We start from the raw sequence: 23,194 nt of genomic DNA, 5'->3' as shown, positions 1-23,194 counted from the left end.
GAAGTACTAGGCCTAACCGGAATGAACAGGGGGAACAGTGGTAAATTACAAGTAAAAATGAGACTAATTGTTACATCTTAATTTATTTTATTTCTTTACAAATTAAAGATGCATTGAAAAATAAACCAATGAGGAGAAATGAGAGGTCCAGAGCAGGGGCATCCCAGGTTGGGAGCAGACAAGCCTGGCCACCATCAAGCCTAGCCCTTGTCCTGCCCCAGTCAGTTCAGGTTGGAAGGTATCTATCAGCCACTCTGTCAATACCAAAGCTGGAGTGGTGTCCCGGCAGGAGAGAACAGAGCTCCAGCAGCCACTGACTCTCTCCCCAACAACTCCCGCTTGGAGAAGCAGTGTTTCCAGGGGGAACTCAGAGTGGGATAGGGGCTGGCTCTGTGAGGTATTGCAAGTTGATGACCAGGCTCTCTACAGAACCATCCAGTGTTGGAGCCTCTCCAGCTGGAAAAGAGGCTGGTACCTCTCCCATGTCTTAATATGCTTTGCAACTTATTTCCCAGGCTCATTCATCTCGGGACAATGTGCCTCTATCCACTGAGTGATCATCATTGCAGGAGAGAGAGAAAAGCTAATCAACCACTCTCCCTAACTCTGACTTGGTTGCCGACTTCCAGGCCCAAGAAGGAATGACCAGCCACTTCTCTCTCCACTGTATACCCCAGCTCTTGTGCACCTGTATGTTTCATCCCTAATATAGGAAGTTGTTGATGACACTGAGCTGAATTAGTCCCCGCCCCCCCCATAGTAACCCTGGGATTCCCACTCCTTCCTGCCTGCCCCTCTCTTCTTGGAGGCTGGTCCAAGGGGACACATAATATTGCCAGAGTCTGGGTGCCTCCAAATCCCCCAACACCGAATCATATACAGTGAACTGAGAAACTACATTCATTACGACAGGATTAGCAGGAAAAGGAGGGTAATGCGAGGAGATAGGGGCACCTTCCATCAGCAGGACATGACAGAGTGGTTGGATACTTGATCCCAGAAAGGTGTCTCCTTATACTTCCCCCTCCCCCCAAAGAGATTGAGGTCAGCTTACATGACTTAGATATGGACTTAGATATCCAATTTCTCTGCCATCCTGGAGTACTTTCTGGAAGCTGGCCTGGCACCCTATGCCATTTACCCACTTGCTCTAGCTCAGTAGCTGCCGAATTTCCTTGTGCATATGACAGAGAAAGTCCACATAGGATGCTCCCCCGCTCAAGCTCTTGTCTTCCACCAGGAAGTGCTTGAACAGCATCTCCAGCTTGTCTTCCTGTTTCACCACGATAAGCTATGGCCAGAAAAATAGGGTCATGAGGCAGGGCCAAAAGAAATTAAACATGCCCTAAATTCCCATTATCCCATCACTTATTCCCACTCCCCTTCTAGGAGAGGACTTGACAAGGTAAGAAATCCAGGATTTAGGTCAGTGTTACCTTCATGTACCGTGATCTCTGTGCCCTTAAGCTATCAATGAGGCCTCGCACCTTCTTGGACAGCGGATTATCCAGAACTGGCAGAACACTCTGCAACACAAAATTCATTTATCCTTATAGTAAGATATTCTGAGTCCAGTAAAAAATGGGGCAGCACAGGTTTATTCATCATCTGTAATAAGCCCAGGAAGCACCATCCCTCCTCTTCAAATGTTCCCTGGTATTAAAGTAGACTAGCACACACTTTACTGGCTCCCACTCATATCCAAAAATGCATTTCCACACCCATACTCCCCTTGACTCCCTGCCCTCACCAAGCCACTGGTGATCTGACTGAAGGACGAGACACTGAAGAGGCTCTGGACAACACCCTGTTGGACACTTGCTCCCACCCACAGGAAGAGGTTGAGCCCGTTCTCCAGCAAATATATATCCCCATTGCTTAGACGTTCTTCAGATGCTCGAACTGCTGGTGGTTCAGTGGCACTCTCAATGGGAGACTTTGTCTAGACAAAAGGAAGGGGGCAAAAGGTTATTTACCAAGGACTGAGGACACATTTTGTGGCTCCTCCCCATGAAATTTCAGAAAGCTCTATCTCTCAGTAACTTCTTCAGTGTGAAAATTACATCAGATAATGCAGGTTGAAAACAAATTCACTAGTGTCAGACAACAGATAATAATAACCCTTCCCTTCCTCCTATGATGCCCCTTTCTCAGGACACAATGTCTCATCCAGCCCTCAGTCGCACCAATGGTAGAAGCCGAGGATAAAAGAAGACATTGGTCTCAGCCACATCCATGGAAGTAACCAGCTGTCGGACATAGGCACGGTCATCAGTAGTGACTTCAGCTCCAGGCTGCAGGACATCACTCTTCAACACACAGTTCAGGTAAACTGGGAGTAGCTTCATGCACTCAGGAAGGATCAACTGCAGGGGTTATCAAAATAAAGTTAATGATCATGAGCAATCTCTCCCAAATGCAAACATTTGTCCCAACAATTCCTCCAGGGTGCTTGCCCACCTGTCCCGCCGAGGAGGGGCTGGCACAGTTCTTTCTATAACAGGCCAGGATCTGGGCACACTGAGTGATGAGAGTATCACGAACAGTCTTCACGGGGCTATTTAGGACCCCCCGGTATGCTGGATGGGAAATGGAGACAGCACAGTCACTGGCTGGCCACCCCATCGCACCTACTTTCCTGCCACCACACCTACCTGGGAATGCTGAATCACTGACAATCACCCTTCAGCCCCAATCCCACTTCACCCTGCCTCTACCCTCACCAAACTTGGCCATGTAGTTGATGAGCGTGTCAGTCTCACAGTTTCGATACAGATCAGCCAGCTGCGTGCAGCAGTTCAGGGCCAGATTGTGGATGCGGAGCCGTCGCTGCCCAGCACAGCTGGTGTAGAGCAGGGCACACTAGGGGAAGGGAGAAAGGGAGAACTCATACCCTTCCTTCACCAAAGCCCTCTGTAAAACTGCTCCTTTGCTGGATTATTAAGCTAGAAGAAAGATGAGCCATCCCTTCCCTGGCCTCTTCTAGTCCTCTCCACCCACCTCCAACCCTCTTCCCTGAAGCCTATTTATATCCAGTACAGTGATACTTGACACTTTCTCCCCAGGCCCTGCCTCCCGCCCACTACCTGCAGGAGGGCTCCACTCTCTTCATTGAGCCGGTCGTCATGCTTGAACTCCACAGTCACCGTCTTGTCCCCATCTAGCCCAGCCAGCTCCACATCTGTTGTATTGCTCATGTAGAAAGCCCCGAAGAAATCTACAGCACGAATACCTGAGGCCACAGGGATAAGGTCAGGGCTACAGATATCACAGGTGCCACTTGCTCCCTCCCAGGTTTAGTCCCCCGCCTGCTCTTCTCTAACCAGGACTGACCAGTGCTTGTCCGAACGCGCATCACAGCATCAAAGCCAACAACCTTCTGTACATCCCGACGCAGGTCACTCAGGAACCGTTCCTGGTCGTTCTCCACCTGCAGCCCCCCAGGAGCAGAGTCACATCACTGACTACATAACAACCTGCTGTCTATCTCCCTGTATCCCCTCCATGCTACAACCTGCTGAATTATAATAACAATAGCAGTGAAGATGATGATAATAATGATAATGATAATGACACCTTTAAGCATTTACTATGTGCCAAGTACCACATTAAGAACCTTACGTATAACTACCTGATTCTAATGACAGATCTTAATTAAGAAGTATTAAAACCCCATTTTACAGATGAAGAAACAAAAGCAATAAATGAGTAATTTCTCCTAGGTCATATTGCTAGTATTCTGGGAAGGCCAGAATAACCACCCAGGACTGTTTCCAAGCCCCATGCTCCTAACCACTACCCTTATGGCTCTCTTCTTTAGATTATAGGGTTTCCTCTGCCACCGGGATTCCTATTAAGGAGTCAGTAGCTAAAGAGCTGCTCCACATGTAAAGCAGACATTCCCAGTCCCACTCCCACCTGCTACCCAGAGTCCCATGCCCTACCTGAAAGCAAGCGTATTTGTAGACAGAACCACCCGTGAGCTGGGGTACAACAGAGAGCGTGGCCACATCCACATACTGGTTAGGGAAGAGAAAGAGATCTACACAGCAGCCTTGGGCCACACACTCTTTGGCCAGGGTCTGATAGGCACCTGTCTGAGGCTGGAACAGAGTCTGTGGAGGAACAGAAGAAAATATTCAAATAGCTCCACCCTACTTGAGAACTATGTATTTAATATGGGATATTCAAATATATGCACAACTTCAGATCTACTTCATAGGTATTTGCAACAGTAGTAGAACATTCTCTTTAAAAAAAAAAAAAAAAGAATCTATCAAGGGCTTTGGGATGAAATGGGACAGAGAAGTGCAGGAGCACTGGACAAAGTTGGCAGTCATGGACTTGACATGTGAAAGAACAGAGTGTCTAGTCCTAGTACCCAATCAAGAAAGTTAAGAGTATTGCATTGCAAAGAATCACCACCTTCCTCTGTCATGGAAAGTCCTCCCCCCATCTCCCAATCCCATACCTTCTCTTTGTCTGTGTTGATCAATTTCCTATCGTCTCTGTTCTTCAGTTTCCCTGGGGCCTCTGCAATGGGCAGGGAGGTATGGAACAGAAACAGCTTCCCTGCACACTCAGCAGCCTAGGAAAGAGAAGACTACTTGTTCATTCTTTCCTTTATTCAGCTATTATTCATTCATCCCTTCCCTTGCCGTTATTCAGTGCCAGTTATGTCACACATGCAGACTCACTGGACAGTCTTCAATCACTAAAGAAATAGTAATTATATCCCAGGGTATAAGATGGTCAGAGGAAAGCAAGGCAGAGGAAGTTGTCAGGGTTCTAACCTTACCTTTAGAGCCTCCATGCCAGCCTGGATAACTGGGGCAAATACTGTCTCTGTCTCCCTTGTGTCTGCAAACATTTCAGGAATCTGATCCAATAAGCTGGAGAAACAGGTGATGGGAAGCAATCAAAACTGCTATCCAGACTCAATTCCTCAGTCCTTAATCCTCTGAAGAATCATGTAGCCCCCTAGACTGAAAACTCCTGAGGCACAGTCCCTGTCCATCTGCTGACCCCTCTGTTCAGCTGTCTGGCTTCCTGTGTTTGTTTCCACCCCACTCCCACTTTACCTCTATAATCTGGCTCTTACCTGGTGATGACTGCCCGAGACTCACTGACATTGACAAGGAAGCCATCCAGCAGTGGCACAAACATGTCAGCCACATCAGATACAACCATCATCTGTGGCTGGGCCAATGAGCTCTTCACATTGTAGAAGTGGAGCACCTTATTATAGGTGACGAAGCCAACTCGGATTGCTGACTCTTCTGCTCCGCCCTCCCTGTAAAAGGTAACATCATTACCCACACTTGCCACCTTCTTCACCAGCCAACGTCATGACCTCAAGCTCTACTTATTGAGTCAACAACCCAGAACCACCCACACCCCAGTGATTATCCAAGGGATACACTTTGTCTCCATAAATCTCACCTAGGTAGAAAGTCTAACAGTGACTTGAGCTCCTCACAGAGGAGCCTAACAAGACCACTCCTGATGGCATTGTAGGAGACATCAATCATGAAGATGAAGGCAGGAGGGCTGGGGAACTTATTGTTCTGCAAAGGAAGGAAACGTTGGGGAGAGAGGGGGATTGGTAAGCTTGATAGGTGACTAGAGAGAAGTCAACATCAAAGGGGACAACGAAAGAGTAGGGGAAGTGAACACAGCAATTCTTAGCTGTCTCACTGTCTGCCACCCACTGTTTCTCCCCATGCTACTTTCCCTTACCTTGCAGTAATCTACAGTGGCTAAGAATTCATAAGAGCCCAGGGATAGCTCAGGACGGTCATAAGCATCCACACGTTTGCCGGTATGATCCAGATGTTGAAAATACTGGGGGGGAACTGTGGGGAACATGACAGAATACTACTCAAATGTCTATCTCAATCTTAATAAGTCTGGCCTGGCTGAGCTCACTCTACTGCCCCACATCCCCATACGTGCCCTACTTCCCCAGTTCCTAAATAAGGGAACCTCACCTATCTCACTAGAAAGAGAGTAACAGAGACGCAATACAGAAGAACATCCCCCCAATCCCAGCCCTCGCGAACATACCATCATTGATACAACTGCAAAAGCAGCACTGGAAGCGCCTCCCTCCCTCAACGAACTGCATGAAGGGACACATATATGCTTTGCAGCGGTTGCAGCGCAAAGGGCCAGATTCCCCATGGTCCACGACATACGGTGAAGCCTAAGGAGCAAAAGGGAGGGGCTCAGAGAGTGGAAAGTTACAGTGGGTTGAGACACATGCCAAGAGATAAAGAGGAACAACCTGAAGGGAGGGGGGCATAGCTAAGGTATTTTGCCTGAGGAGAGTACAGTAAAGGGGAATGAAGATAAATGATGAGGGTACTGGTCACAGGAACATCCTTAAGCGTTCAAATTCTATAGCCCCCTCTTCTTATTCCTCATCTCCAGAATTCCACTTTTTGAAAGAAAAGAACTGTGAAAGTGGCCCGACCCCATAGGCATGTATGGAGAAATAAGGAGCTGCCATAGGCATGTAAGGAGAAAGCCAAAGATAACCTAGGATTCTCATTTCTGGCCCTGTCTTCAATTCTCCTCACTTTTTGCCCTAGGGATCTTAACTCTATGCTTCCTTCCCCAGCCAAGCATCTCTAACAATGATCTCCTCCACCCCTGGGTTTCTGTGACAACTACCAATGTCCCAAGCACATGTCACCCTATAGATAAGAGATCAGCACCCAAGTGTCTAACCATCCCCATTGAGACCCAGAGACTGAAAAAAAAAAACCAGAGCAAGATGGAAAGAGGCAGGATATAAACTGCATCGTGAGCTTCTAGTTACAGAGAAATCTACCCTAAATTCAGTAAGCTCGGAATAAACATGATGGTATCCTACCAAAGCCTGGCAGAGCAGCTGACAAGCTCACTCTCTCTTTTCATGCTGATTTCAGGTACTGAGGTAATAAATCAGGGCCCAAGTCAGGTAAGAGAAGGACTATTGGACCCTAATCTACCTTTTTTTCTTATATGCTGTCCTAACATTCCCAAACTTAGCTGGAATGACAAAAAGTACAGAAGAAAAACAGGATAATGTACTAATCATCTGGAGATGACCATGCCATGAGAGGCCTCTGCCTTCCTCCCCTGTAAGTTGGTCATACCTCTTTTCATAGTTTGTCTCCCATAGGGCCCCTGCTCCCCTCCAAGAATTTCTTGGGCTTTTCCCTTCATCCCAACCATAACTGTCAGGCATGGGCCCGGGAGAGAAAGCTACTGAAGATAATCTCCCTTCTTGCCCAACCAAGATTTCTTCCATTATGACTGCCAGAATCATTTCTAGGAATAAGTCTTCTTCCCCCTCTTCCTCCCTTTCATTATACTCTAGTCCCTTCCCTGACTTACCTCCTCTGGTGGCAGCCTTGCCAGTGGCTTGATGACAGCCGCCAAGGGCACCTGAGCCTGCTTAGCCATGTCAGATGTGCAAGGGATGTTATAGGATGTGCATCGGATATATCGGGGACTTGCATTCCCTAGAGGAGGCAGAAAACCAGGGTCAGATCAAAGAATCCCTCCAAACACCAGCTCTCCGTTGCTGATCCACCCATTGCCCCCCAAAATGCTAAATGGTCAGTGAGGCCATGATCTCACAGTAGAGCCCTAGGTTGGGTTCTATGCTCAGAAAGAGTCTGCTTGAGATTTTCTCCCTCTCCCTCTGCCCCTCCCCGTGTGCACACTCCCCCCACCCCAACTTCTCTCTCTCAAATAAAGCTTGAAAAAACCCAAAAAACTGATAAAAGTTTACCCATAGTAGAAAAAGCCCTCTAGAGAGAAATTAATACCCTCCTTACCTTGGTCTTTCACCAGGAAGTTGGTGGTGACTAAGGGTGGCACCTGTCCCCGTACTCCAGTAACAAATGGCTCTGAACCCCGGTTGTTCCTGTCATCCTCAATAACCTGAATCTGTAGGGAAGAACTAAAATGAATGAGGTGACAGAAGAAAGCAAGTACCAGGTCCTGGAGAGCCAGGAGAAAGGCTAGAGCTACAGCATGGAAACCAGTAATCTGTTAAGAATACCTCATGCACCAGGTATGCTCTCCTTCTGGAGATCACATAAGGTGCTACAAGGCCAATCTTCCATTCTATAATCAGCAGCAAAATGCTCAGCAGGCAACACTGAGAATGGGCTTCTTTATGAATTACCCTGATCCCCAATCTGTGGTGACCACCCCACTATTCCCCCCAGTCCAGGAAAGCTCCAGGTCTCATCACAAACCTTCCAACATGACTGGATTCCACTTCCCTCCCCCAGCACACCTCCCCTCCCAATCCTCTCACCAAGACACATTCTGAGTCAGAGCAGGAAAACAGACAACGGTAACCATGTAAAAATGGATCTACCTGGAATGACTCTAGACTCAATGAAAGTAGAAGGGACAGGGTGAGGAGAGGATTAAACAGAAATGACCAGGTAAGGTGAGGAAGCAGATGCTGCCTTATTTTCAAGTAAGCATCAGTGTGTCAATATGGGAGAAGAGGATTAAGTACCTGATCTTTACAAGCCCAATCCTCAGTCCCCCACATTTTGACAGACCCAGCAAAGGGGGAAAAAAAAAAAAAGATTTTACAAAGTTGGCAATCAGAACTTTGTGTAGGCTGATAACCTTTGGTAAAACCAGAAAAAGTAAATGGAGAATAAGACTCCATATCCTTAAGAGTTGAAGCTTAGAAATGTATCAGAGTCAAACAAACTCTCCCAATGAGAATGTGGCCCACGCTTTCCCAAACCAGCAGTCTCTTCCCCTGTGAGAAATGCCAGTATCCCAAACTTACACATTTGTAGTCACCTACCCAAAGTTTCTCCATAAGCTGTAGACAAATCAATCCCAAAGGGGAAGAACCTATCACTCCACTTTGTCCTGTTCTATCAAATGTCACATGCAGGCCACCGGAAGACCCAACTGGACTAAAACCAAAGCTTAACATGCCACCTGACCCCACCCTTAGAGCCTGATCTACCATCCCATACTCAAAGCACTGCTAACGGCTTGTCATTTCATTACATGGTGATTTGAGACATGCACATCCTTCTGGTGGGTAAAAGCGAGGGTCTAGAAAAACTAAGGGAAGAGGATGGAGAGGGATGAACATGGTGGTTGAGGTGAAGATGAGGTCACAGGCATGCATGGGTGGCATTAACACAGGGATGACACGCACACACACACCACCCCCTGCACTTACTGGACTAGGAATGGCATCAGGGTCTATTCTGTGCCTGGTTTTCTGCTGAGGAGGCAGCTCATTGAGTTGCTTTTAGTGTTTTAATAATAAAGGCAGCAGGGGAATACAGGGAGGGAGACAAAAGAACAAGAAGCAGATGTTACTTCTCTCGACCCTGATGAGTTAGACATGAACAGCTGGAGCCCAGCTCATACTGCTGAAATCAGGCCCTCTCTAGGTCAGAAATTCCAAGCCTCTCTGGCCCAACACATAGGCTTTAATGGCTCAGACTATGATGTACAAAGACTTCTGGGGGGCAGAAGTCCCAGTTCAAAGGAACTGGTTCTATACCTACCAAGTTCCAGTTCAAAGGACAAAGGGGCAAACAGGAAGCAAGCAGGGGTTTTACAGGGAGAGGCTGAAGGGGAGAAGCCTTAAGAAGGAGGAAGAAGGATATTCCTTCCAAAAAGACAAACCTCCCATCTAAGGACTGTGCTAATGCTTAAAGAAGCTTTTCCTTATACCAGACCAGACTCTTGTTCTCCCTGAAGGAGGGGAAAAGGAGAGGCTGCTTAATCCTCTACAGTCACTCTTAGCCAACAGGGTCCTTCACCATGGTAATTCCCCAAAGGAAGAGGGAAGAGAACAGAATGGAATATGACAATGGCTAAGCATGGTGAGGTAACTGACAGAGCAAATGTTGTAGACAGAACTATAAAGTAGCCCCTACTTAGGAGTACAGTCCCAACCTCGATTCCAAGGAGGATAAGGAAGGCCTAAGGATTCTGATGATGGCTCTAAGGGTGAGTCACTCTCTTCCTGGGAAAAAACAGCTTCCCCACATTGCCCTTGTAAACTGTGGATCACTTCTCATCTACACAGCAGGATTCTAGCCAACAAAAGTACTGTAGGTTTCCTCCTAAAACACTGTCCAACTAGAGACAGAGAGACACCAGTGAGGCTTTCCTTCTCTTAACACCTACCATCAGTTAATTCCCACCAGCTCCACCCATTAAGATGACTGCCATCCTATCAAATCTAAGAGGATACGACCTGGACCCCCCTACTACTCCAAGAGCAGAGGTTACCATGCTATGTCCAATAGTGACAGAATGCAGCACTCAACCAGTGCTCTACTGACACTACTGATCACTCTTGGCTTCCCTTCCTTCCCTGCCCAGCTATGGAGCAAAAGTGCCCCCCAAAAGACTTCTGGGGGGCAGAAGTCCCAGTTCAAAGGAACTGGTTCTATACCTACCAAGTTCCAGTTCAAAGGAACTGGTTTTATACCTACAAGAAGATGAACGAAAAGGGAACATAATCAGAAAACGCTAGGCAAACATCTCATCTAGGTTGACTCACTTATCTGGCAGCCAAAAACTCCATCCCTAGGACCACATAAGTATTGACTTACAGGGCTGGGGATGGCATCAGGATCCAGGCGCTTAGGAGGCAGTGGTTGAGGAGGCCCAGGCTGACTGCCAAAGGTGGGTGCTCCTGGGTAGGAACTTCCATAATTGGGCTGAGGGCCCCGGGCTGGTCCAAAGGAACCTGAGACACAAGGGCACAAGGCTGATAAATTCAAAATCCCCTCCCTATCTCTTAGGGCCTCAGGAAAATGACCGGACTCCTTTAAGTGTAGAATTTTGAGGTAATAACCATCCAGAAAAAGACCACACTATCTGAACTAAAAGAGAAAGAGGGGCATCTGGGTAGCTCAGTGGGTTTAAGCCTCTGCCTTTGGCTCAGGTCATGATCCCAGGGTCTGTGATAGAGCCCCGCATCGGGCTCTCTGCTCAGCAGGAAGCCTGCTTCCTCCTCTCTCTTTGCCTGCCTCTCTGCCTGCTCGTGATCTCTGCCTGTCAAATAAATAAAAAAATAAATCTTATAAAAATAAAAGAAAAAAGAACGTCTTATAAACCCTACTTCCTAGTAATAATGCCCTGAAACTATCCACCTAGTTCACCACCTAACAAGCAATACTAAGAGCAAACAAACAAAAACACCTGACTAGCTGAAGGCTTTGGCCCCTAGACAGACCTTGCAGAAAACTCACCATTTTGTTGCAGCTGATAGCCTGGCTGCTGGGAGGAGTGCATAGGTGGCGGTGGTCCTGGGGGCCCAGTCATTTGAGTGCCAGGGGGCAGAGCTTGAGGAGGAGGTGAGGACACATGGTTGGGCTGGCTCAAGGAGGGCCCCCCAAAACCCTGTCCAGACAGGAGTGGACCAGTCATCGAAGGCATCCGAGGACCCCCTGAAGCTGGAGATGTGAAGCTGGAGGCCTGTGGTGGGGCAGATCGCTGGGGAGGCTGGGCCCCAAGATGACCCTGGGCCTGGCTAAGGGGAGGAGCCTGGCCCTGAGGATAGGAGCCATACAGACCAGAGTTGGGGAAACTTCCTGAGGCTGAGGCCAGCGATGTTGGTGGGCCTGAGAAGTAGAAGAGGTAGAATCAGATCTCTAGTGATTTTGCCTTCTTATTCAGTAAATCGCTCCCTTTCCACATGAGAGGGGCAGGAATGATTGTCCCATCTGCTGGCACTCAGAAGCACAAGAAATAAAAGGGATGCAGGTATACCCCAAAGTCTGATGCTTCTAAAAAGAAGGGGACAGTCACATTCCTGTGGTCATAGCTACTCACCATAGCCCAGCCCCACTGGGGGAAGGGCTGGGGCCACAGCACCACTGATCTGCATTCCAGCCAGCTGGGCGGTCACCTGTGCACTCGTTGGGGGAGGGCCATAGGGCTGAAGCACAGTTGGCTGGCTGACCACAGGGGCCAGTGGTATTGATCCAAAGGGCTGAGACCCAGGGAACCTGTGAAGACAAGGAAGGCAGAGGTGACACGCAGGCTAGGACCCCCTTCAAAGCTGGCAGGAGCTCCACATCATATAAGAAAATGTACTGTTCTACGGCATATTACTATCATCTGGGCTCCTCAATGGCTTTGTACTTTTGTATACTTGTAAATATGTTATGTTCCTAATGATCTGCACTATGATTATTCATGGCAAATCTTGTTTTCCATTAGGTTCACTCCACAAACATATGCCAAGCACCCTCAGACCAAATGTTTACTAGATTATCACCTCCTCTGACTTAATCCTTTGTGTTGAAAAACCACCTCATAAACAAACAAACAAAATACCTCAGTACTGTTAAACAGAAGCCCTGAAGAAGTTGAAAGGGAAAGTGTGCAGAAGCATTAACACAATAGGCACTTAACCAATGGGGGATCAAACAAATGCAGTTTGATTGTTTAACTTTTAAACCAAAGTACTTAACTACTTTATCCTGGCAAAGGTGTTAGGAGCAAAGTAGGTCAGCTGACTTTGACATTTTGTACTAATTACAAAGATGATGCCAACTCTACCAGAGGGGACTAGAGAAACAGGACATAAACCAGATAGCCTTCTAGCTGGGTTTATCTAGTAAAAGCCTCATTACTTGGATAGCTACACTGGACATTCCCATGGCATTAGATGGCACATTAATATAAATACAGAATCATTCCAGTATCATTACATATCCATGAGGAACTGCACTGGTGGTGCTTTATGGTGTTATTACCATAGAAATCTCCAACATAGATTATTATACATAACAAGCTCCATATGGGATTTCACGAATGAATCAAATTCTTCAAAACAATAGTCAGTTACACTGAAATTCTGATTTATCCTTTCTGCTTGTCTCTACTAAAAAACTTGTATTTTATTTGATTTGTTTAGTTCCTACAGTGTTGCAGTTTAACACTTTTCACTCATTCATTCATTCAACTACTATTTTCTGACTGTTATGCCAGTGAACCTTACACCTCCCTAAGCTCTTTGATGGGCTTTGCTTTTTTTGTTTTCCATACCACAAACATACCATTAGCTCCATGGCCAATGCACATAAATCCTTGTCAGAATAATTATATTCCATGGTTACTACTTCTTTAATATGTATAACTATATCAACTATATCAACTACCCACTGTTACTCTACCACATGCCCTAGTAATATTATCTGTAAATAGCTTTACAACTTACAAGCATCTCTAAGTGCTTTAATTTAACCCTCACAGTAAAATGAGGACAGAGCAGATAGAAAAGTAAGACACGAAGAGTATAAGCAGCAAAACAAGCTAGAACTATACAGCCCAGATCTGATCTTAGTTCAATGTACTTTACTTTTAATTGTAAAATATAATGGAAATAGAAATAATACATAAAACAAATATGTATTAATGATTATACAAACACCAATGTAACTAAAAAGCAAGTCAAGAAATAGAACACTAGGACCACAGGCCTCCTGTACCTCTCCTCCATCACAGCTCCCTTTCTTCTCCCAGAGGTTAACTACTTTCCTAACTTCTTAATATTCATTTCCTTGTCTTTTTAAAACAACATAGTTCAGGAGTGCCTGGGTGGCTCAGTTGGTTAAGCATCTGACTCCTGATTTTGGCACAGGTCATGATCTCAGGGTTGTTAAGATAGAGTCCGAGGGTCGAGCCTCTCTCTCTGTCTCTCCCCACTGCCAAAACAACAACAAACCATAGTTTAGTTCTGTCACTTTTTTAAACTTTTGTAAATAGAATCACATCATACATACTCCTTGGGTGTGGCGTCTTTTGTTCAACCATGATTTTGAAATTCACCTATAATGGCATTGCCTGTCATTACTAAATGCTATTCCACTAAATAAATATCATAATTTACTGAAGTATTTTAATGTAGATGGATATTTCAGTTTTTCTAATTTTTTAATATTACAAATAACATTGCTATGAACACTCATATACTTGTTTATATATACCTGAATTTTTCTAAGGCATATATCTGTAAGTGAGTTGCCAGATCACAAGGTATGTATTTCTTTAATTTTAACAGATAATTCCAAATTATTTCCCCAGAGTAGTTGTTCTAATTTGCATCCAACCACCTGTGGATAAGAGATCCTACTACTCCATATCCTCTGCAACATCTGGGACTATCAGACTTTTTAATTTTGCCACTTTAATGGATACATAGTAGAATCTTACGCTTTTGATTTGTACTTTTCTCATTACTTATGAAGTTGAATGGCTTTTTAATATGTTCTCTTTATCTTATTGTACTACTAACCCTCTGATAGTACCTCAGAGAGAGGATGATCTGCTTATGGATTGCAGAAAGGGAAACTACTGTAGTGGTTGCTTAGGGTTGAGGGGGAATGAAGGACAAGCAAAATAATAGTAACTACTGAGCTAAAGAATATGGTGTTTCTTCTTGAGGTGATGAAAATGTTCTCAAACTGTGGTGATGGTTTCACGTATCTATGAATATATTAAAATCCACTGTATTGTATACTTTAAATGGGAGAACTACATGGCATGTCAGTTATATCTCAATTATGTTGTTTTTTAAAATCCAGTGAGGGCACCTGGGTGGCTCAGTCAGTTAAATGTCTGCCTTCAGCTCAGGTCATAATCCCAGGTTCCTGGGACTGAGTCCCACATCAGGATCCCTGCTCAGCAAGGAGTCTGCTTCTCCCTCTAACTCTCCCCCCTGCTTGTACTCTCTTTCTCTCACGCTCTTTCAAATAAAATCTTTTAAAAAAAATAAAAAATAAAAATCCAGCCAAATAAAATTGCCCTAAAACCTCATACCTCCCTCAAGCTTTTGCTTCTCCTTTAGCCAAACATTACCAAAGAATTGATATGTCTATGCTCCATCTCTAGGTCTTGAGTTCTTATTTCCCTTTCTTTCTTTCTTTTTTTAAGATTTTATTTATTTATTTGACAGAGAGAGAGATAGATCATAAGTAGGTAGAGTGGCAGGCAGAGAGAGAGGGGGAAGCAGGCTCCCCGCTGAGCAGAAAGCCCAATGCTGGGCTCAATCCTAGGACCCTGAGATCATGACCTGAGCCAAAGGCAGAGACTTAACCCACTGAGCCACCCAGGCACCCCTTCCCTTTCTTTTTAAAGAACCTTCTTGGGGTGCCTGGGTGGCTCAGTCATTAAGCATCTGCCTTCAGCTCAGGTCACGAACCCAGGGTTCTGGGGTCAAGCCCAGCATTGTGCTCCCTGCTCAGCAGGAAGACTGCTTCTCCCTCTCCCACTTCCCCTGCTTGTGTTCCCTTTCTCACTGTGTCTCTCTCAGTCAAATGAATAAATAAAATCTTAAAAAAAAAAAAAAAAAAAAAGATCCTTCTTTCTGGGTTTATTTTCCTTTTATTCCTTAGCCTATCCCTTAATAATTTTCTCAGCCAAGGTCTATACATGGTAAACTCTGATTCTGTTTGTAAATGTCTTTATTTGTGCTTCCTCTCAGCTAGGTACATAATTCTACAATGACAACTGTATTCCCTTAACGCTTTCAAGGTACTAGTCCACTGTCTGCTTCCTCTAATAGCCTCTGTTTAGCCTAATCAATTTTCTTTTTTCCCTCTGAGAATCCTTTACAGCCCGAGCTGAGGAAGTGTGGTTGTTTCATATTTCCGTCTATAAAATACTCCAACAGTACTGACACCAAAGATGACATTTTTTTTTAAAAAACGCTTTGAAATACAATTTCCATACCATTAGATTTATTCCTTTTAAGTGTACAATTTAATGAGTTTTAGTAAATTTTATAGAGTTGTGCAGCCATGACCAGAACCTAATTTTAGCACACTTTCATTACCCAAGAAGTTCCCTTGTGTCCATTTGCAGTCCTAAGACGTTCTTCCCACCACTTACCCACAATCAACCCACAAGAAATAAAAGATTCCTTAATATCAACCAGTAACAATGTGCAGATTTTCTTCCTAGTCTACCTGTTCACTGAAAGTGCGGCCCAGGACTACACTTCACAGATAAGATCTCAAGACCAAACACCAGCGCAGAAAAGCCCAAGGACTTTTCTGGACCCTCATTCCCAGTACCTCCTTAAACTGAAGTCCTCAAGTTCTTAAAATGATCATTCCCGCCCTCTCCACAGGCAGCCACGGTGTCTACTTACCACTTTGATTTTCAGTTCTCACTTGGTCTCTAGTACATGAGGATTTCACTTTTTCTTTTTTTTCTTTTTTTTTTTTTTAAAGATTTTATTTATTTATTTGACAGACAGAGATCACAAGTAGGCAGAGAGGCAGGCAGAGAGAGAGAGAGAGAGAGAGAGAAGCAGGCTTCCTGCGGAGCAGAGAGCCCTATGCGGGGCTCGATCCCAGGACCCTGAGATCATGACCCGAGCTGAAGGCAGCAGCCCAAACCACTGAGCCACCCAGGCGCCCCTCACTTTTTCTTTTTAAGCTTGATTATGCACTTGAAAAACATTTTTTGCTTCTATATTCTATCTCCTTTCTAGATGTTTGTAGCAAAAGGGTTTTCAGATTGTATTAATCTACTACTCAAGTAAAACTCTTTGACTCACTCCAACTACACAGCTGTCTTCATATCTCCCTGAAACCACATTTGTCTATGAGGCCAAACCTCACCCAACACAACAATCAATTCTCAGTCCTTGTCTTACTTTTCAGCAGCAAATAACATAGCTGATTACTCCCCTGCCTTCCTGAAATACTTTCCTCACCTAGTTTCAGGATGCCACGCTCTCCTGGCTAATCTCTGATCTCACTACTGCTCTCATTGTCTTTTTTTTTTTTTGAAGATTTTATTTATTTATTTATTTGTCAGAGAGAGAGAGAGAGAGCGAGCGGGAGAATACAAGCAGGCAGAGCGGCAGGCAGAGGCAGAGAGAGAAGCAGGCTACCCAATGAGTAAGGAGCCTGATGCGAGACTCGATCCTAGGACCCTGGGATCATGACCTGAGTCGAAGGCAGTGGCTTAACCAACTGAGCCACCCAGGCATCCCTCTCATTGTCTTTTCATGGCCCCTCCCCAAACCTCCTTCTAAAATGCTGGTAAGCTCCAAGGCTCTAAGGCTCAGTTCTCAATTCTCTTTCTTTTGTTTTCTTTTTTTTAATGATTTTATTTATTTACTTGTCAGAGAACGAGAAAGCGAGTATGCACAAGCAGGAGGAGCAGCAGGTAAAGGAAGAAGCAGGCTCCCCATTGAGAATAGAGCCCCATGCAGGACTTGATCCCAGGACCTGGGATCACGACCTGAGCCAAAGGCAGACGCTCAACTGACTGAGCCACCCAGACGACCCCACAATTCTGTTCTTTACTGTCAGTGATCACTTTCTAAATGACTTCATCTAGTCCTATGCCATTAAATAACATCTCTATGCTGAAGACTCCCAAATTTTTATCTCTAGTCCTGACATTATTCCTCACCTGCAGATTTGTATATACAACTACATATTCAATACCTCTACTTGGTAGCTAGTAGCTTCTTAAACCTATAATGTACAAAATAAAACCCTTCAATAAACCCCAAAATTTGCTCCTCTTCAAATATACCTCACTTCAGTAAACAGCACCATTTGCTGTTGCTTAAGCCAGCAAGACTTAAAGACTTAAAAGACATCCAGACTTATTCTTTTACTCTTATCTCACATCCAATCCTATTGACTCTACCTGTGAAACATATCCCAGATCTCTTTCTCACCATCTCTACCATTACCATCCTAAACCTGAACTACTATAACAACCTCTTAATAGGATTGATTCCCTACTTCTACTATTGAATCCATCAAGGTCACCTCTTTTTAAAAATAAATATATTTTTATATAAATAAATAAAAATAAATATAAAAATAAATAAAAATAAATATATTTTTAAAAATTATTAGAGAATAAGGACAGTATATCCAAAATTTTTAAAATATACTGTTTTTAGTAATCACATTTGTGATTGTGTTAGTATTACTGTACTGAGACCCTTGTATATAAGAGATAAATCTGAGATCCCCTTTTCCTGTTTCTCCCTGAGATAGGTTCGGTAGGATTGTAACAATTTTTTTTCTTTTTTAAGATTTTTTATTTATTTGCCAGAGAGAGAGAGAAAGAGCAAGCGAGTACACACGAGCAGGCAGAGAGGCAGGCAGAGGCAGAGAAAGAAGCAGGCTCCCCGCTGAGCAAGGAGCCTGATGCGGGACTCAATCCCAGGACCCCTGGATCATGACCCGAGCCAAAGGCAGCGGCTCAACCCACTGAGCCACCCAGGCATCCCGGATTGTAACAATTATTGAAGATATATGTCTAGTAAAGAAAAAACTCAAGTTCACAGAAAGAGAAAGAATACACAAAAGAACTTAGGTATGAAGATGGGTTAATGATCTACAGAGTGGACAACAGTAGCACCAGTAACCTGGAAAAATGAAAACAAAATACAAAAAAGTAGAGGGAAGTGAAAAGAGGATCTAAGAGAAAGGCAAAGAAAAAGAAGGAGACAGGCCCTCATCCATTCCTAATTCTTCTAGTTTCATCAAACCAATTTTAGGTTGACCTAAGTACATACCTCTGCATCTGAACAGTGGAGCTTGGCCCATTCTGTACATCTCCTTGGCCAAACTGGCCATATGCAGCCTGGCCAGAAGGGGCCTGTGCTGTTGAGGCTGGAGGTGCCTCTGAAGAAGGCGGGGCTCTTGACACACCTGAGGGTAAAGGACAGAAACTAAATGATTGGGAAATAACTTTCTTCTCCACCCTGAGCAAGGAATGTAAAGCAAGGATAAATAAGCTCAGACCTTCGCTGGCCCAATACTATAGCTTTGCAATCAAAAGGATAGAACGAACATGTAACTCTAGTTACAGCAGATTCTGAACATGGATGATCAGTCAGTGTCTCCACTCTCCTAGACAGATATACTACAGGTGAAGCTGTAAGCAGAACTACAAGAATGTAGAGGCTTCCTGATCACTATACGCTCTTACTCAATCCAGATCAGTCTAATGTTTTTACCCTCAATGAAAAGTCACCTCTTTAAAACAAAAAACAAACAAAAAAAAAACCCTTTAATTTTAAATATTCTCCACACCCAACATGGGGCTCAAACTCACAATCCCAAGATCAAGAGTCATATGCTCCACTAACTTAGCCAGGTAGGCACCCTAGGAAATCAACTCTTTTAAGGAAAAGATCCGACTCCGGAACTCAGAAACTTAGAGCATATGGGAAAGTTGATACAGAAGATGATCAAGTAATCTATTGAACTAGATTGTAAAGAAAGGCTCCTCTTGGGGAGACCATTCTGTCAACCTCTTTTTCATATATTCTAATTATCTTAACCATCTTCTTTTCATCCACTTCTTGAGTGTTGATGATTCCAATATCACATGGCTCAGGGAAATGTTCTGACAGTTTGGAGATTTTGCCCAGTGGTTCAGTCAAGACAACTGATTTGCCTTCCCATTAGTCTGCCACCTTTGTCTTCATAAAAGCTGTACTCCATCCTTTTGCTCATCAGAGATGCATCAAAACTATTTCTACTTCCCCCAACAATTCTTTCTGCATACCATCCCCAACCATCCTTCCCACACGAAATGCAGGGAATTAGTAAGTTGGTACACCACTTTGGAAATATTGCTGACCCCTGTTCAAACAATTGTTTTTCTTTTGCTCTGTTAATTGGTAGAGATCTGACAATTTAGAAACTGCCTACAGGTTTATTAATCTGAACCTGCTTGCTAGCTATCACAGAAACAGATACGTTTTCCTTTCAATAACAAAACTTCCTCTTATGCCAATGCCAAACTCCATTTTGATAAGCCAGGACTTGAGAGTTTGGAGATGGACTCTGTCCAGCCAAAGTCTCAACCCAGAATAAGGCTCTTCCAAAGACCTGAGACCTAATCTGACCACTTTACAAATTTTTTTCTAAATTATAATTAAAATGGTAATACTTCATTCATTTCCCAAATTTTACTTATGCCTCCTTGGTGTCTTCTTTTCCCCATATCCCTGCATAGAACTTACTATCTTAAAAAGCATAAAATGTTTGGCATACCCTAAGTCTTCAGCTAGCCTAATCAAAGATCTACTGTTAGCCATTTCCCAAAAAGCCATACGGACAATCCATAGAGTACCAGCCGCTCTTCTTGCAAAAGTAATCTAAAAGCCAAACACTGATCCAAAGGCAGGACCAGATTAGTTTTCTCTTATTGCCCTGATATTACAGAGCATCTAAGAAGCAAATGAAACTCAAGCAAAGGCAAAGAATGATATGAGCAGAAAGATAGGAGAAGCACACAAACACCACACTTTTTATCCATGAATTAGTTTATCTGTCAAAGGGTCAATTATGCATAGAACCGTTAATTCAGTGAGAGGCATTATCAACATATATGAAGAACAAGTCATTTCAGGGAGACTTTAGGTCAACAGGAAACATTCAATCCTGGTTACAGGCTCTGGAGGAGCTGTGACCACAGCCCTGCCCTCCAGCTGTGAACAAAGCAGGCAGTTGAGGCTGTACAGGGTGACACTCACATGAGGTGAACTGCCCCTGAAACTGAAGATGTGCTTCCACTAGATGTCTTAAGGAAGAACTCCATAAAAACAGGAAAGGGAAGACTGCCCACAAAGTTCTCAATGCCTGAGAGCCAGAGTCATGTTCCTCAATCCCAGCCACCCCAACTCTCTAGGCAGCTTAGGTAGGGCAATACCACCCAACCTGAACACTACTGATTCCCATCCTTAGCTCAAAGGAAATTTGGAAACATACCTGGGGGAGGTGTTTGCTGACAGCCTGGTACTGGGCCATTGTAGGCTCCATAGGGAGTTGGGGGGGCTGTGGAGCCTGGTTGCCCACCATAACTGGATGGATGATACCCTGGGTAGACAGGCTGGGATTGCCCAAATGGCGGCAGAGGTGGAGCTGACTGGTTGACATTCATTATGAGTGCATCCCCAACTCGATCTCACCTAAGATGAAACAGAAGTGAGAAATTAGTCGAAATCAACTTTCTAAAGACAGAGCAACTATAGAAGGTAGGAAGTAGACACAAAAAAGGACTGACCTTATCAGGCAGTTATCAGTCTAATTGTTCCCATACTACCACAGGATCTTTATCATTTTCTGTCCCAGCCAGTAGCCAGATTACCTCCTCAAAGTAAAGATTTGTTACTGTGAACCCCATGCTTTATCACTGACAAAAGGGTATAAATTTCAACTTCAGACACGCCCAATGGAATGGGGCAACAGCCTCCATTTTCCAGTGGTAATGATTTCTAGTGTCTAGTCACACAAGGAGTCCTGCTACTGATGAACTACTGTGATATTAAGTAACTGAAACTACGTTCCCACTTCTAACTCATTCACTCTAGCATGGGTTCATTCAACAAAAACTGAATACCCTCTAATGTCCTAGTCATTTGTAATCACTCAGGCTACACATATAAAACATATCAGCTAAATTCCTTCCTCCTCAAAAGACAAATTTTAGAGTAACTGATTAGAGAAATGAAATTCTTTGGCTGAACAGCAACAATTCAAATGCTACTCCATTTCCAGTCTTTCCACCAAAAGAATGTTGGATTTGAGAACTGAAGCATTAAAATCATTAAATGCGGGACGCCTGGGTGGCTCAGTTGGTTAACCAGCTGCCTTCGGCTCAGGTCATGATCCCATTGTCCTGGGGTCGAGTCCCACATCAGGCTCCTTGCTCGGCGGGGAGCCTGCTTCTCCCTCTGCCTCTGCCTGCCATTCTGTCTGCCTGTGCTTGCTCTCTCTCTGACAAATAAATAAAATCTTTAAAAAAAAAATCATTAAAGGCAAAGGATACCCCAAAACTCTAGTAGGGTACCAGACACTATTAAGTGCAGGCCAGGCACAAAAACTTCTCACAATTACCTAGGAAAAGAGTTCAAGGATCAATGACAAAGTTAAATTTCATGTAAAAAGATCATTTATCTAACCTTCAAGCAGAGGAGCTAGGAGTATCCCAAATCCCATGCACTCCTCCAACTATTCTGTTTCTGCTTTCCTTAATGCTTGTCATGAATCTAGGCCACCACTAAAGCTATTACAATCTTGCCCAGCAACAGAGGAATGAATTGGAGGGCCTTTTCCAGGTCCTTCCAAGGATAAGACTGTCTAATTACATCTAAACAACCTGATCATTCCCACTCCTCTATAGACAGATGGGGCACAAGAAGCAGGACAGTTCACAGCTGCTGCAGTAGAACAATGGGCCTCTCCCATTTGTTAGAGAGGGTCATCCTGATTATAGAAAAACTGAGCTGCTTCTGGACTAGAATTCTTTAACCTTACAACCATCCCAGGAACTGTTCTTCCAAATCCTAAACCTTGCACAGGTCACAACACTAAGCATGACGGATGACCCCTTCCCCTCTATCTTCCTAAAGTCAGGGTGCGGGCGGGGGTCGGAGGAAAGGAGCTTCTTCGCCAGGAAATAATCTCACACCCAAGAGTTTGGAGTAAGGCTCAAGTCTGGACTCCATTCTGGGTAGACAGCCGAGGGTGACAACCCAGGGGGCGGGGCAAGCTTCCTAGAACTCTGAAAGTAGTCGAGCTGTGGAGGCTGGGCGCGCCAGGCATCAAGACCAAGAAGACAAACTAGCTTCTCGGGCCATGACGAGAGGGGTGGTCCATTAAGCATGGAGATCGAGCGACTTGCGCCCTTCAACAGGCTCCGGGCAGGAAGCGGGAGCCGGAACCTGGGCCTGGAGGAGAGAAGGGAGGGTCCAGAACTGATCCAGGATTATGGATGCGTGAGGCGAGGGTCTCTCCCTGTGCCCCGCCCCCAGGCTCCTCCCTTCCTTCTCAGACCGGACCCCGATCAGGCCATGATATTCCTGCCTCTCCCCTGCTTTCCTACCCACCAACCTCCCGATGCCACTCCTCACCCGGCTCCAGATCCAGGTTCGACTTCGTTCCTAACGTCAAGGCTCCCAGGCCCAACTTCCGGTTCCGAGGGGGCCGGAGCGTCGTCCCCGGAAGTTCCTCCCCCATGCTCCGGGGCCGAACACTCCTTCTGCCACGTCTGCAGTAGACGCGAGCTCAAGAACCCGGATGCCGCGCATGCGCCACCGCCCCCTCCCAGCATGGCTGATCCCGCAGATTCTTATGCATTTTCGCCTTTTATTTACCCCCAGGTGTTCTGGTCACTTTACGGTCCCACT

At 44.9% G+C, this 23,194-nt stretch overlaps 1 protein-coding gene across 4 annotated transcripts; it reads right to left on the bottom strand.

Moving 5' to 3' along the window:
- Nucleotides 1-67: 67 nt before the first annotated feature.
- On the bottom strand, nt 68-23,070 carry SEC24C (SEC24 homolog C, COPII coat complex component). Of its 4 annotated transcripts, XM_013044295.2 has the most exons (25): nt 22,919-23,008; nt 22,477-22,735; nt 20,775-20,974; nt 18,569-18,704; nt 11,839-12,014; nt 11,256-11,627; nt 10,614-10,750; nt 9,221-9,289; nt 7,830-7,941; nt 7,384-7,511; nt 6,067-6,205; nt 5,740-5,855; nt 5,443-5,567; nt 5,102-5,293; nt 4,799-4,892; nt 4,472-4,588; nt 3,945-4,115; nt 3,334-3,430; nt 3,087-3,232; nt 2,724-2,862; nt 2,461-2,579; nt 2,187-2,366; nt 1,751-1,942; nt 1,437-1,526; nt 68-1,291 (listed from the first exon to the last, which is right to left on the bottom strand). In XM_013044295.2, the coding sequence occupies exons 3-25, from the start codon at nt 20,944-20,946 to the stop codon at nt 1,151-1,153; spliced, it is 3,360 nt and encodes a 1,119-aa protein (XP_012899749.1). In that variant the 5' UTR covers nt 20,947-20,974; nt 22,477-22,735; nt 22,919-23,008; the 3' UTR covers nt 68-1,150. The 4 variants fall into 4 exon arrangements, with proteins under 4 accessions (XP_012899749.1, XP_012899748.1, XP_012899750.1 ...); XM_013044294.2 differs by lacking the exon at nt 22,477-22,735 and having other exon boundaries at nt 22,919-23,070; XM_013044296.2 differs by lacking the exons at nt 22,477-22,735; nt 22,919-23,008 and adding an exon at nt 21,070-21,615.
- Nucleotides 23,071-23,194: the final 124 nt, after the last annotated feature.

Source organism: Mustela putorius, unplaced genomic scaffold (assembly GCF_011764305.1).
Source record: "Mustela putorius furo isolate JIRA1106 unplaced genomic scaffold, ASM1176430v1.1 tig00000698_pilon_pilon_pilon, whole genome shotgun sequence".
Lineage (NCBI taxonomy): Eukaryota > Metazoa > Chordata > Mammalia > Carnivora > Mustelidae > Mustela > Mustela putorius.
Note: the sequence above shows the minus strand (reverse complement) of the source record. Positions and strands in the feature narration are given on the sequence as shown.

Coding starts and splice junctions, on each gene's coding strand:
- SEC24C (XM_013044294.2), bottom strand. CDS start 20,946: ATGAATGTCAACCAGTCAGCTCCACCTCTGCCGCCATTTGGGCAATCC. Junction 10,751..11,255: donor CTATCAGCTGCAACAAAATG/GTGAGTTTTCTG, acceptor CTTGTGTCTCAG/GTTCCTTTGGACCAGCCCGG. Junction 5,856..6,066: donor TTGCAGTTGTATCAATGATG/GTATGTTCGCGA, acceptor TGTTCCCCACAG/TTCCCCCCCAGTATTTTCAA.